The sequence below is a fragment of the Lissotriton vulgaris genome, chromosome 1_1 (assembly GCF_964263255.1).
Source record: "Lissotriton vulgaris chromosome 1_1, aLisVul1.2, whole genome shotgun sequence".
NCBI lineage: Eukaryota > Metazoa > Chordata > Amphibia > Caudata > Salamandridae > Lissotriton > Lissotriton vulgaris.
Genome location: NC_141685.1, coordinates 928,001,848 through 928,017,849, shown reverse-complemented (window position 1 = coordinate 928,017,849; position 16,002 = coordinate 928,001,848). Strand labels below are relative to the sequence as shown.

The 16,002-nt window shown below is 44.5% G+C and overlaps 1 protein-coding gene across 3 annotated transcripts in view; it reads right to left on the bottom strand.

Annotated features, from left to right (window-relative positions):
- Positions 1-16,002, bottom strand: part of LOC147748189 (deoxyhypusine synthase-like) — a 237,855-nt gene that overhangs the window by 94,219 nt on the left and 127,634 nt on the right. For all 3 annotated transcript variants that reach the window (XM_086959106.1, XM_086959105.1, XM_086959107.1), the window contains exon 4: positions 8,793-8,914. In XM_086959106.1, the coding sequence (XP_086815232.1) occupies positions 8,793-8,914 (122 nt within the window). The remainder of the gene's footprint in view (positions 1-8,792; positions 8,915-16,002) is intronic.

The window sequence follows — 16,002 nt, the reverse complement described above, 5'->3', positions numbered from 1 at the left end:
AAGAGGTTCAAGGCAGGCAGGTCCTCCAGGTGTTCCAAGGTTGCTGTCCGCAGGAGTCCCCGAGATTAAGCAGGAGCAGGTTCCAGGATCGACAGGCCGGTAGGGCTGTGGCCAAGTCAGTTGTTATCGTCCTGTTAGCAGCTGCACGGCGGGTCGTCTTATTCTTGATCTTCTTTCTAATCTGGATCTCAGGAAGGAAGGTTCAGGCAGCCCCTAAATACTGAATTTAGGGCGTTACAGGTAGGGCAAGGACAGGGACCAATGGGTCCCTGCCCTGGGGTGAGTACACCCCCTAGCCTGCTCCTCTCCTGTGGGAGGGGGGCAGGAGCCTAGCTGTGATAGGGCAAGTCTCCCCATCTTCAAGATGGGCGGAGCCCGGGATCGTGCTTCACCTCGTCTCCCCAACCTGAGGGGTGGGGTTGGCACAGGCTGGCACCCCCCCTTCCTGACGTAGTTTTTCCTGCCAGTCTTCCCGCCAGAGTGGGGGGCAGGACTGGTGGGGGCCGGTTGCTGGGTACAGCAAATGGTCTGGAGAATCTCACAGAGGCGGTATGCCTTTGAAGTTTCCCCCTGCCCATCCTGGGGGAGGAGACCTAGCACCTCGCCCAGGATGTGCATTGTTGCAGGCCCAGGAGACCGGGCTCTCCTACCCAGGGATCCAGCAACATGTCTGCTGTGTGGCAGCCTCTGCAGCCACTCAGCCAGACGTGGATTGTAGGTTAGGGTTTCAGAGAGCATCTCTAAGATGCCCTCTGGTGCATTTTACATTAAATCCCACACTGGCATCAGGGCAGTGGGTTCTGTGGGCATGGCACACAGGGATGTGTGCCATGTCGACACAGGTTTTAGTTCTGTACTTAGGCACTCAGCCTGCAAAGGCAGCGTGTGGGTGCCAGGGTACAGGGTCCCTGAGGGTGGCACAATAAGAGCTGCAGCCCGCAGGGGTCTTCTCTGGTCACAATGCCCTGGGTACATAGGGTACCATTTACTAGGGGCTGACAGGTGGCCAGAGATGCCAATTGGGTCTTTTGTTTCAGCATAGTGGGGGCATACCAATGCAAGAGAGATGGCACTTTCTCACACCATAATACCAGGCCACTGGTAAATCTGAGGCGACTGGACTTCAGTCAGCACTGAGATGACTTCGAGAATCACCTCACCCACTTCGTGGACCAAGGACTTGTTTCAGCAAGACCACGTTGATCGCATTGTATCCACTGTATCCTTAAACATCTTCAGCATTCTTCATTTCTTGCATCATGACCACTTCCATAGGTAAGCTATGAACGATAAAAATGCCTGGAACTGACTGAAGACTGCTTCACCAGCTGAGGTAACTGTTTCTGAAGACCTAGCTGGCCCCCCTGACATGTTCCCGACTGGAGTTAACCAGCTAAAGCGACTCTAAATTAAGCATTACTAGTCCAAACTTTTTTGTGAAAACTTCCTAATTGGCAAATTTATTGAATTTTCCAAAGCTTGTTTGCAGTTAAGTGAAATACTGATGTACTATACCTTGTAAATTCTATATCTCCAACACCTCTGGTGGATCTTTTTTGTTGTGTCTAAAAATACAGTCATTTTCATAAACTGGTATTGGATTTCCTTGGTGTCGGGTTGATTTTGGCTTCATTTATTTTGGTGCCGTTTAAAGGATTAACACTTGTTCCTTTGTGTAAGCCTTGCTGTCCAGAGCCACAGCTACCCAGGGTTGAGCTGAAGGTTTGACAAAAGAAACCCAAGGGTCCCAAGAGGTTGGTAAGTGTATTACACGGTGGGGTCGCACAGCCACACCATATAATACACCCCATTTCCTCACAACCACCCAATAATAATACACTAAGATCAATGAGAGGGAGGCTGTATAATTAAGCTGTAGGTGTACCAACTCAACAATAGCATATATGGGAATGAGGGCCTTTAAACTTCATACACATGGCAACCGGACTGCTCCTCGTCTTCCCCTGCACAGCCACATCACTCAACACCTCTGCAAACTCCATTGGCTCCCAGTGAACAGAAGAATAACCTTCAAACCCCTCACCATGCTTGCAAGACCCTTCACAACGCCGGACCAGCATACCTGTACAGCCGCCTCTCCTTTCCCGCACCCAAAAGACACCTCTGCTCTGTCCAGCGTGCCCTAGCCACCGTCCCAAGGATCCGCAAGACCAGAACCGGAGGAAAGTCCTTCTCCTTCCTTGCTGCCAAGACCTGGAACACCCTACCCCTCCACCTCATACTATCTCCCATGCTACCTCAGTTGAGGAAGGGCTTCAAGACCTGGCTCTTCCAGTGACCCCCAGCACTCAGACAGATCTGCTCCCCATCTCCTCCAGCTACTTGAGACCCTCACGGGTGAGTAGATGTGCTTTACCAACCCTTGATAGATTGACGGAGCTGAATAGGTGTGTTTAAAGAAACTCGCTTTCCATCTTGAAAAGAATTGTTAAAGGGTGCATAGGCAAATTGTTTACTAAATGCACATCGGAACAGACTTCGCAAAGAACTGGCAGTTATAATTAAAGCCTGACAAAAGAGTCTCCCGAAAGAGCGAGAGTGGGGCGATGAGTGTTGACCAAAATGCAAAATAAAGTTAATTATGCCTGAAATGAGAGAAATACTGGAAGTAAAAGACAGATGTGAAGAATGCTTCTGCCCCATGACTGTATACCTGTTTTTGTCTCCAGGTAGAGGCACTGTTCTGCAAAACCTAAAGACAGTAGAACTGCAAAAGAGCTCTGGCCTGCCAATACTTGTGTCACGCACAAGCCTGGCCATGTCTGGCTGGGAAGCCAGCTGGGTTCCTGAACAGAGCAAGGATGAAGAGCTGAGGCAGACTAGCAAAGAGAAAGACAGCCATAAAGCAAAGAAAACAAGCATTGGCATAGCCAATAGGTCTCGCCTTTAGGACCTTGTAAGTGTTTAGCCATGCAACAGTTGATATTGTTGCACCAATGATATTGTGCTGCATAAATAAATACTTATAAGGTCCCAAAAGTGAGACCTATTGGCTATGCCAATGCTTGCTAATAACATCCGCCTTGCCTGTAATAAGGCCTGAATGATCTTTTCAGCTGGTATTTGAGATGGGGGCGCGCACCCCCAGCCCCTCTTTTGTGCTGTCACCAGACCAAATCCCCTGGCCCACCACCACCCTACCTCCATGGTACAGCATTCCTGATCTGTGAGGGGGGTAGCAATGTACAGCAAACACCAGAGCCTGGCAGGCCTCCTGTGCGACAGAAGAGCTGGGGGAGGGGTGATGGACTCGGCCCCTGGCAGCGTCTTTCTAACACTGCCGATTGGCGGGGGGGGGGGGGCTTGACTGAAGTACTGATTGTTTTCAGAATCCATGTTGCAAAATCCTGTTTCATGAGGGTATGTGATCAGTGTAATGATAACAGCACTTTTTGATTATTAGAGGGAAAGTACAGGCACGTCTCAAGAGAAATGCTATACTTTTAATTAAAGAGTACCTGCACTTCTCAGAAGCAAGCAAGTACTCTGGTACAGAATACCTGCACTATTATTTTTCCATTTCAAGCACTGGCGCTGACCACTCCTGGAAGTTCGGGTTCTTTAAATACTCCGGGTATTTTTAGTTCCTCAAGCGGGTTTTTGGATAAAGCTGCCCAGACTCTCTGGGGACTTGGAGAAGCAGGACCCCTGGGAAGGGGGCCGCAGTGTTCCCCCTCAGACAAAGTGTGCGTTTGTCATGCACCGATCCCCAGGGGAGGGAGGCTTATTGCTTTTAGTCCAGGATGGAAAAGTTGGCCTCGCCTCCCCCCTGCGAGGGCTGGTCTCTGGGACACAGGGGCCGAGAGAGTGATGCCACAGCTGGGAGGAAGACCCGGGCAGGGTGGTTTCAAATCTACTCAAAGACGTGGCACTTTCTTCCCATTCAGCAGCCAAGCTGAGCAGGCCTGCTCTCACCCACATGCTGTCCCTGGCGGTGCACGTGACAGAGGTTCACACGCCCACCTTTGCATGTTCCTCCACACCTAAAGCACCCCCACCCATGCTCCCATGATGCACTTCTTAATCCAGGGTTGCCTGAACTCTGTTGCTGCTCCAGGGTGCCGTGAGCAGTGTTGTAGGGTGGCTCCTCTGCGCTACAGGGGCCCGTAGTAGGGGGCACGCACCTATTCTGGTATAGAACAGGCCAGGTGGTGAGGTAGTCCATGGAGGGGTAAAGCAGCCCAGGGGGCGTGGCTTGTAAGGAGTGCACTTGTTCTGCGGTATGACTGGTACTGTGTGATATGCTATAGTGCAGACTCTTGTGGTGGCCACGCTCTTACGGCAGGCTTTGTTTTGGGGTACATAGATGCAGGGTGGGGTTAAATCTGTGTATAGCACATGGTGCGCAAGGGTAGTGATGACGTAGAAGTGGGCCTCTTTAGTGAAGTAGGCAACATTTGCTTTGTTTACCGATCCAAGATCGCAGACGCCATTTTGATAAGTAAATAATAAAAAACGTATATGTGCAAAAGTACTTTTTTGATAGTACAGCTGCATGGCAGCTGCCAGCACCGTCAAGAAATGACTCCTAATGTTTAACTGAGGACATCACAGCATTGCGAACCATTAAGGGAACAAATGGGAAAAAGTGATAGTAAAGATGCACTGGTGGAGGCGAAGGGATTGAAACCAACAAGGTGGGCAGGAGTGGATGTGGCCGTGAGACACGCTCTGTGGTTGAAGAGGGGCAAAGCGAGGTGCTTGGGAGAGCAAGTGAGAGGAAAGCCAGATGGAGCCTGGTCGGACGCTGAAAGCTGGTGGCTGCGCGCTTGCCCGCATAACAGCAAGCGCTAGGCCAGCAAAAGTGTGTGGTAGCACTTTTGAAAGCCACTTACTAAATGTCTCGCAGAGCAACGCATGCGCTGGCTCAGCGAGACCTAAAAAGAGAAGCTCTACAACTGGAGAGAAAAAAACTAGAAAAATGGTGGTTTGGGGTTGGGTGTTGAGCCAAAGCAGCCCAAGTGGTAGTGCAGGCCAGCGGTAGAAACGAAAAAAGGAGTCGATAAACACAAGATGGAAGAGAGGACCCTCCAGTTCTTGCAGGTTATGGGGAGATGGGTCAGACATGAGTTCCAAAAGACCCTATGGGCGACGGGGTACTCTAAAAGAATCTCTAACATCATAAGATAACAGGGAAAATGAGATCACTGCCACCCCACCAAAGAGACACAGGGAGCAGCAGGCAGCAAACATGCTTGCAAGCCAGCAAGCGGGTGCTCATGGAGAAAAATAAAGATTCACAAAATTACTCTCCTGGCGGATTTATTTATGAAGGTTTTTCATGCAGGGTAAAACGAACATGAGCACATTTTGGAAAGCAGATTTCCAGGAATATTGGTATTCTTTGCGATCCCTGGAAAAGTTTGAAATCTGTACCGAACGTAAGAAGGGAAAATAAGAGTTTTTACCCATGGGGCTTGGTTCGGCTACATAGATTTACCAAGCATGAGTGGGCTGATCGATAAAATTTACGGTCTGTACACTTTATATTTTGGCACACCTTTAATACATAACCTATCACAATATCAAGTTATTGTGGAAAAATGGTACACTGCAGTAGATTTTTAAGACGTGCCCCACATGCAGTCCCTAAGCCAAAGATGATGGGCAGGCTTGCTGCGAGACAGTCGCAAAATTACATTTTCTTTCATTTTTTTTTATACATTATATATATAGAACTAATTCATGTTGTGTAGCACTATAGAAGAAGCAGTGTTTAAATACAAAAAAACTACAGTGCCACTGTATGTCGAAAAGAACATTAAAGTATTGGAAAAGGCACAGATGAAAGTGGGAGATGCCTAGAGTTACAAGGAGAGGTCGGGCCAGCTTGCTAAGATTTTCTGAGAAAAAGATAGGATTACTCTATGCGAGCTAGTATATGGGTCACATCCGGGGCCTGTATAGCTGCAGAATAATGTAAAAAAAGAAGGCAGAATGCGCTCGACACAAGGGCGGAGACCAGTCACTGTTTTAGGAATGGATCCGCCATGGAACAGCACATGATGTCCCCGAACAGCCTTGAATGACGTTTACAACATGGATTCCTGTACTTGTGTGTATAACTCACCTGAACGGGTTCTGGTGAAACAGCCCACCTGGTTCATGCACCACACAGGTCAGTGTCTATTTTGCAGGTCAAAGGTTTTGGTACAACAACTCAGTGGGTGAACAGACCTGCTGCTGAAACTGCCCTGCCAAGTTTCCCAGGTGCATGTGTGATGTGCTGCTCTATTACGTTTTTTTCTGAATTCTGGTATTTGTAGTCTTGTTTATTGCATTAATAAACAGGACTACAAGTTCCACAATTAAAAAAAAACTGAACCGGTGCAGCACATCACGCATGGACCTGTGAAACTTGGCAGCTAGCTGAAATGCTTTACATGGACCTGAGAAACTTGCAGCTATGCTGAAATGCGTTACATGGACCTGGGAAACTTGGCAGCCATGCTGAAATGCGTTAATCTGCTCCTACATTTGGAAGTGTTGGTGTGGAGGCCCGAGTGTGCGCGTTGATCTCAGTAAGAGAGTGTGCTGTCCAAATCTGCTCCATTCAGACACAGCTTTACTCTTCCAGTAGCTGTGAGCCTGCTGCCGAGAACAGTGTGTGCCGCATCGAGCACAGGCTTAAATCCAGGCAGAATGGACTCATTATTTTAACCTTACGAGATTGATAAAATGAGCACCCATGAGTTTGCTGCAGTGTATGCATTATGTGGGTGCCTTATGTCAGACAGCGGCAGCACAAAGTCCAAACACGAAGCCAACATGTGCAGACAGCTCAGAAACAGGCAAGTTAGTTGAAAATCGTTGAGTGCATTTTTCTCAAGAATTCATAAACAAACAATGAAATAAGAATGTAATTCAATCGTGTTCAGTGGCACAACATAGCACAACATAGCACTTGTTACACAATCATTCGCATGTGAACCTGACAAGTTTACCATTTACCTTGAAAATCTTTTTATTATCCTTGATTATTTTCCAAGAGTAATCGGATATTACATCATACTGTAGTAATTATTCGTGGATTAATTAAAATCATTACAAAAAGAAAAAGTACATATCAAGCACAAAGTCTGATTGAACATATATGAATACAAAGCCAAAATATAAATTGGTCGACAATTGTTTAACCATTTTCGAGTTGGGGATTAAAGTGCATGATGCGAACAGCAAATATTATTCAATTTTTTATAGCAGTCTACAATGTCTAAATAAAGTGCCATGGGCTCACATAGCAAAAACTAAGGTGCAATGTGCTAACAGCAAATATACAATAACAGTTAGCAGCAGAGTAAAAGAACACATTTGCAGATGGTCTATAACTATTAGCAGCGAAAATACAATAGTATTTACACATCAAAACTAAAATGACTTATGCTATCAGCAGCCAAATGAAAAGTGCATTGAATTTTTCACCAACAAAGCTAAAGTGCCTTATGCTAGCAGCAAAAAGTTATTATTTGATTTTAAAAATAATCTATAATAAATAGAACCTTTCGGGGATAAAGTGCACATACTCTGGTCTTTAAAATCATAAAATAAGTGGACATGATGAGCCAAGCATTGCTATAAAAGTTGCCTAACAACATACAAATATTACACAATTTCAACATGAATTAAAAGTGCCATAAAATAGCCCACCTACTCCGTACAAACAGTAAAATCGTTGTTTCGCAGCCGTAACGGATTTATCATTTACTTTGGATGTCAACCTTACATAATTTCTTTTCCGCTTTAAAAATGAATTGAATAAATTGATGTATACTATAAACATTGACACCACTTAAGCAAAATATTAATGCCGATCTACAAGTTCTGACTCCCATTTCTTCAAAAATAGGTTTTAAAATTGTCTTCCATTCCTGCAACATTTTTGGACATACTGTACGTTTCAGTTTTTGTTAACATTCTTCATATAGTAGTATATGAATAGTAATAAAAACTGAAAAGTACAGTATGATGAAATTTCTGATTACTCTTGAAAAATAGTCAAGGATAATAAAGAGGTTTTTAAGGAAAATTGGTACAACTTCATTTGCAGAATGATTTTGCAACAAGTGCTATATTGTGCCATTGTACAAGATTGAACTGAATCACATTTGTGTTTAATTTTTTGCTAATGAATTCTTGAGAGAACTATACTCAAAGATTTTCAGTTAACTTGGCAATTCAGAGAAACACAGTTGTGCCAAACCTCAAGAGTGTACAAATTGCCGCAGTGGGACACACGAACAAGGGTATTACAAAGCAGGTTGAGGAGAGTGGGCACAAAAAACAGTTTTGGAGCGCAGAATTTGACATCTGAAGAGAGATCAAACGTGATCAGCGGCGAGCAAAGGGTCAGCGATGAACAAGCCTCGGGAAAAGATGAAAGAGGTCACACAAGGGAGGGGCGGGGCGGGATGGTACTTCGATGCCTTCAAAGGGAACACAACTCAAGCCCCTCTACACCGGAAAGAAAGCATTCCCATGAAATGGAGACAGTAAATGGGAAAGGAGCAATGATTGTGGCCAGACTTGCAAGAAAGGCAATAATTATTTAGTTATTTAGGTCATAGGGGACAAGATAATAAATCATTGTTTTCGCACCTACTCTTCCTGATGTTATGAGAAACCCTCTCATCGTTTCCTCTGTATTTTCAGTGGCAAAGGGTCGGAGAACCACAAACTGAAAGACCTCTCCTGGCACCCCTCAAGGAGGCGATGGTCCTCGGCAACTGAGCAGAGAACTGCCTTCCATGACCCTATGCCTGTTCGCTCCTCACCTGTTAATGCCGTTGGGTCGCAGGTCCTTGCCCTTCAGGCTGAAGTCTCCCAGGTAGGTCGGTGCCATGCATTTTATGAAGTCTTCTTCTATACCACCCGCCGTCGTCACCAGGACGTCAACCTAGGAGAGAACGAAGAGTTACCACTGAAGCTCATGGCCGCCCGGGCATCGAGGAGATGGCAGTGGAAAGCACACGGAGGGATATGTATCAGAATGTCACAAGAGCACGTGGGTAACTCTCTAGCATTTGTCTCTTATTCAAGTCAGTAACAGGCTTTTCTATAGTGATTATTTCTATATTCCTCCAAGTGCAAACAAGCATTGGAAATGCCATAGGTCTCGCATTTGCTCCAGTTAGAGATATTGGTGTTGTAAATGACAATGTATCTGTGTTATGGAGTGTATGTATGTGGCGTGTAGTGAAATTATGTGGGTTGGATTGAAACTGTTAGTTGTGAAATTGTGAGGCGTGGAACTGTGTGGGGTGGAGTTGATTTGTTGAGTGTAATTATGCGGCATGGTGTGCAGTGTACTTATGCGGACAGTAAATATGTGGTATTGAGTGTACTTTGAATTATATTTATTTATGCAATTTGTATAGCGCACAAATACCGAGGGTGTCTCGGCGCTGAAGACAATAGTACAGGGCAGTTAGAATTGTTAATTACTGGTTAAAAAGCCACGTTTTTACTGACTTCCTAAAGGTAAGGAGAGAGGGGCTGTTCCTGATACGAGGGGGTAGGGTGTTCCACAATTTTGCTGTGGCAACTGAGAAAGATCTGTCTCCCCATGATGATTTCTTTGTACGAGGCATGGTTAAAAGGCGGGCTGAGGAGGAACGCAGTTATCTATTGGGAGTGTAACGGCATAAAGATCTTCTTATGAACTCGGGTCCAGAGTTGTTAACCGCTCTGTATGCTATAGAGAGTGCCTTGAATTTAATTTGGTTCCTAACCGGCAACCAGTGAAGCTGGTGTATTACCGGTGAGATGGATTTGAACTTAGGTGTGCCTTATAGGATTCTGGCTGCTGAGTTTTGAATTAACTGCAGCTTATTCAAGACTTTTTCCTGAGCATTTAAAAAAAGGAAGTTGTAGTAATCGATCTTTGATAAAATCAGAGTGCACATTAGGGTTTTTCCTGCGCTCAAAGGGAGGAAAGGAAGAAGTTTTCTGATCATTTTGAGAGTGAAATAAGATGAAGACACCAAAGCATTAGCATGATGTATAAATAAAAGCTTATGATCAAACATCACTTTCAAATTTCTAACCTTTGTGATGGGAAGCGGAGGGGATCCCAATTCAGTTGGCCACCAAGTTGGGGACCAGTTTGGGACTAAACTGCTGAAAGTCATTACCTCCGTTTTATCAGAGTTCAACTTCAGGCAGTTGCAAGACATCCATAGACTGATGTCTTGCATCCCTTCTTGAAAATTGGCAGCCACTTCTACTCCATCATTATAGACTGCGAGTACAAGCTGGGTTTTCGTCGGCATAAGAGGTCAACCCCATCCCATGGGTTTTGATAATCCTCGCCAGGTCCGACACATAGATATTAAATAAGGTCGGACTTAGGGAGGATCCCTGAGGCACACCACATGGGAGATTGGAATTCACCCAATTTAACAGACTGTGTACGGTTTGCAAGAAAAGAGGTCAGTAAGGCCCTGGCCCTTTGGTTGATGCAGATGGCAGAGTCACGGTCGATCAAGATGGTGTGATCGACCGTGTCAAAAGCTGCGGACAGATCCAATAGGATGAGGACATCTGCTCCACCCCTATCCAGAATCATCCAGATGTCGTATGAAGCCTTGATAAGGGCTGTCTCTGTTCTGTGTTCCTTTCTAAACCCAAATTGAGTGTCATCGAGCAGGTTATTGATGTCGATGAATTGGACTAATTGATTGTTCATTATTTTTTCTATGATTTTTGATGGGAAAGGGAGACATGCTATAGGTCTGTAATTTTTGGGTTCTAGCGGATCGAGATTTCTTAAGTAAGGGTTTAATAATGGCCTTTTTCTAGACTGTTGAATAGAAACCAGTGTTAAACATAGAATAACAAATGTCACATAGTCGGATTGTATGTTGTGGAGGGTAATTATGTGGAATGGTATTTTGTGTTGTGGTGTGGTATGTAGTAGAGTTTAATTATGTGGTGTGCTGTTGAATTATGTTTTTTAACAACAAGGGAACTCCTTCATGACCGCCGATTCCGGCTACCCTGGCGCCGTCCGGTTACGATTCTGTAACACGGAAATCCGTAGCCCCACATTGGGCTTTCGGTCCGGGCTAATCCTCGATCATCGACCTGCCCCGTGTAAACCACGCACTGCCTCGGCAATTTGAGGTTGAGTGTAATAAGGCAATTATTTATTTGTCCTGATGATGGTTCCCATGACCCTTTAAGGGGAACCGAAACGCCGTCGACTTGCTCATGCACCTTATACATATATATTTGGTTAAGGAAAATGATGTAATGGTGCTGTTTGAGATTTTCTGTACAATGTATATGTAAGCAGAAAAACGCTTGTTTGCCTTAATACCTTTCCTATCTTCTCCAACTGTAAATCACCCCGCTAGTGTTGGGCACAGGCTTGTGTACCTCACAGGGGCTTTGTGGAAGGTACCTTGTTCTATGTTTGGATTCTGTTTATTAAGTAAACGTGAATGACCTCTGTCCGGCTGGACATATCATTCTAAAAATATAGAATTGATTTCGTCTATATTTATTGAGTGTGATTTAAGAATTGCATGGGACCACTGTTGTTTTAGAAAGTTGAATTATGTGTCATAATGTGAATTGTGTGGTGTGGATTGGATGTATGTAGCGTGTTGTGTAATTGTGTAGTTGAGATGAATTATGTGATTTGGTGTCATATTATGTGGTGAGTGGAGAACAGAGGGAGGGATCACATGAACAGGACACATATTAGGGACAGTGGAAAGTAGATGTGATTTAAGAAGAAAGTTTTCGCATGTTAAAGAAGTACACTTCTTTGACTGGAGAGAGTAGGCCATATTTTGCATGGTCTTGCTGGGTAATTTACATGGCAAACATTTTCAGGGCTGGCTCTGTGCATCTGCATTTGTAAAACCCTTACTTGACAGAAATGAACAAAAGCTCACATGTTTAATCATGTGGGCACGGAAAGAGCAAGTGCCTATTCAATGCGAATTACTCTGGCTAGAGAAGGAACCGTCAATGAAGTTCACAGTATTTTTAAAGAGTGATCTTCCCGTGTTGTTCGGGATCTAACATCTTCGGGCACTGCTGGGCACAATCGCTTCCGTCACAGCCAGAGTAATTCGCATTGCGGCCCTCCCTAACCGCTGACACGAAACAACTGCTGCGTTTATCCGCCACCGACTGAGGTCCATCTTGCTTGTGCTTCATAAATCAAATTACACGAATCCTTCATGACGCCACGAACGGCCCGCCAAGACTGGACATTGTCCCTCTCGCAAATAGAAGCACGGTGCAATTGTTCCTCCTTGCCCCTGGACACGCTGAATAGTAACCCGGTGCAGCCATGTGCGTTCCACCACTTGTACCTATTAAGGCTTGCAACTAAGGCAATGTTATTTGTAGTCCTGATGATGATCCTTTAATGGTTATAGGATCGAAATGCCGTTGACTGTTTATGTAGTGACACACTAGTTTTCCAATGTGTTACAAAACTGTTATCTACATGAGCTTAGCTAGGCTAATCTGTTATCGTTTCACTAGTGGCTCTATACATAATTGCCTGTTTATTCCTTCTTTTACTGTTTTGTCCTTTTCCCTTATGTCGTATGTACTGGATACAGGATTGTATCCCACTGTATAATTGTTTGCCTTTTATATTTTTTGTCATTTTTTCAATCAATTAAATCAGTGTCGGGCTGGACACCTCTCTTATGATAGAACAGATTCTTGTCTATAATTTATCAATTGCTTGTGTATACCTTGCTTAATCAAGGGCCTCTGTTACTTGATAAGAGTGGAATTATGTGGCATGGTGTGGAGTGTATTTATGTGGAGTGTTTCTATGTGGCATGGAGTGGATTTATGTTGAGTGTATTTAAGTGGTATGAAGTGGAGTGTAATTGTGTGTGGTTGAATTATGTGGTGTTATGTGGAGTGTAAATATGTTGTGAGGAGTGAAACTGTGTGGTGTCCAATTGAGTGGATTTATGTGGCATGATGTGGAGTGCAATTATGTGGATTGGAATAGAATTATGTTGCATGGAGTGGTATTATATGTATTGCCATTATGTGGCATGGAGTGGAATGATGTGGAATGGAATTGTGTGGCGTGGAATTATGAGGCGTAGAAATTTGTTGTGTGTAGTGGAATTATGCTGTGTGGATTTGTGTTTTGTGGAATTGTGTGGCACTTAACTGTGTGGCGTTGTGTTGAATTATGTGGAGTTGAATGCTTCTTAACTAGCCTCTTTTATTGAAGGAAGAGTGACAGCTTTTCTTGAATTATCCACGAATACTACCCTATGTGAATGACCACATGTATGTATTTCATCTGCAGGGCAGTTTCAAAACTAAGGTGTGGCAAACTCGGCCTTTCATTCTTCTGACAACAGAATGCTAGTTTATATGGGGACATCCGGAATGTTCTATTACGTGGCTTCAGATAAATATGCTTTGAATGCATAACTCTCCTATTTACAATTAGAAAATGACGAATCATACTCTTCAGGATGAAAGTGTGATGATGTGTCTTCAAGTATTTTTCCAGTTTTAACAAAAAACATACCCATGCATTTAACCTATTACCGGCCAGACAGTATTGGAAAAATCTCTGACGTGTCTAACTTGGAAATAACTTGCCTTCTTCGTGATCTGAACACCGCAAGTACCCAATTTGAGCTCTACAGACAACTGGTAGTGCCAAACGACTTTCTGGAAGTTAAAACGTCAGTCTGTAAAGCACAGACCATAGCTTTCTTTCTCCTGCAGTCCATTCTAATGCATGCAGCTAGCGGACATTGCCTTTTTGTTCTGAAGAGGAGAACAAGGCCAGTCAGTACATGAGTGCCTTAGTTTTAATTCTTGGGATGGCTGGGCCCTCTAACAGCATCTTTACTGTGTGCCCATGTGACAAATGTTGGTTCCGTGTAATGCGCTTTGTCAAGCGAGTAGGCACTATATATGTTCAGTGTAGTACACAGCAGCATTTTGTAAACTGGAAAATTTAGTATCTAAAAATTAAAGAACCAAAAAATTAAAATCAAGTCGTCCTAATGGTGGTACTCTTCAAGATCTCGCAGGCTCAGCCGATCATATTCTACAGGGGGCCCGATTCTTTTGCTTTACGCCATGGAGGAATCCTGACGCCCCCACTATATCGCATTGTGTGATCTTGTGCTGTCAGGGGAGCTACTCGGTGATGAACTGTAGGGACTGAATGGACGACTTAAAATGTGTGGTTATTGGAATTTAACCCTAGCACCCCCAGTACACAGAACAGCCTCCTTATAAGCAGTGATGGGTGGGGACGGCACGGCCAGGTGCCGAAGCTGAACATGCTCACATTAAACTATGCTTTTAGGTGAGATTATGTGAAGTCGACCGGCGGGTGATGGTGGTGGTGGGGGGGGGGGATGACTGGGAACCAACTCAGAAATGCGATCACGGGGGATATTTTTTGAAGAAAAAATGGCTGGATGTACTGGTCTATTGTAAATAAAATTGTGTTAGGGATGAAACAAAAGTGCACACAATCTACGAGTGGAAACTGAGGAAGCGATATTACTGCCTGTTAACGTACCACTACTGCTTGTTGAGACTCCAGCATCAGAGCCATCCACGGCCCAGTCCACTAAGCCGACATGTGTGGGCGGGGGAGGGCGAAGAGTTAAACTAGGAGCTGCATTTAATTAAAAGTTCATGCTAAGTCACACCATGGTTGCCCTGCAGAGACTACTTGATCAGCTGTCTCTATATACCACTGAAAAAGATCTGGAACTGAATTTAACAAAGACCAAGACAATCACCTTTGGGCAAAGGAAATATCAAGGTGGCGGTTGGCAATACAATGGTAAAAACGTTGACAGAGCCCTTTCTTACAAGTACTTGGGGGTTCACTTGGACAGAAGGGGAACATTCTCTAAACATAGAGATGCGGTAGAAGCTTAAGCCCTGACAATTCAGGTGGCTTTTAAAACTCTTGCAAGGCAACTGTCCGGCCCTAGTCTAACTCCACTCATAACTGTCATGAAGGCAAAAAGCATCAGTTTCCTCACCTACAGCCAGGAGATCATGCAAGGGAAAGAAAACAGCCACGTGAACAAAATAATAACAAGAACATTCAAACAAGTGCTGGAGCATACATCAGGCTGTGCAATAAGTTGCGTACCCCCAGAGAAGGAAGCATGGAGGCCCTTCTGTGGGTAGATATCTCAGCTGGTTAACTTGGCAGTTCATACCGGCGCTATCTGCAAGATTCTTTAAAACTCCTTGACACAGAAGAAATCTAGACCTCTAATCCAACGCAGCAGGCACTTAAATTCATATTAAAAGAAACGTCCGCCTCTGGTCCTTTCATTCGGATAGAGCCCTACTGGAGCAACGTAAGCACGCCTGGACCATTGTATCAGGATTTAAGCCAGGGATCATGTCACCCCATCTGTCATGTATCTACTCAGTGCTGTGGAAAAAAAGATTTTTGGCCTCAGAATGGGTGAATGGCCATTCCTGTATCATTTGCCAAGATGGCGCTGTGCAAATTCCAACGTAACATGCAGGGGCTGCGGGAGTAGCACAGAAATAATCGAGCACGTGGTATGTCTATGTCCTGCAGTCCATGACGATCGAAAGATCTTGTTAAAGAGCAAATGCAACAAACTTGGCATTCACACGTGCCGGCAAGCTATCCTTGCATCAATGAATCCGGACAATCCACAGCTTAATATCTGGTTCATCAAGTTTGTCACAGGAACAGCAAGAAAATTTACAAACAGTGAGAACCAGCAAGTCATCAACGGTTAATTATTAAAGGACAGATTAAGCCCTATATCGCTCTACTGATTCGCACACTTCTCCGCACCACTCAAGATTAACAGACTAAGGCCTCTGGGGTACGGACTATCTTGCTTCCCTGTGTATCCCTGGAACTTTCAAATTATCGTACGCAGGGATTCTATTATATAAATGGATTTGCATTAGCAGGAACTGGACCACAAATATGGAATTACATTATTAGCGTCATTA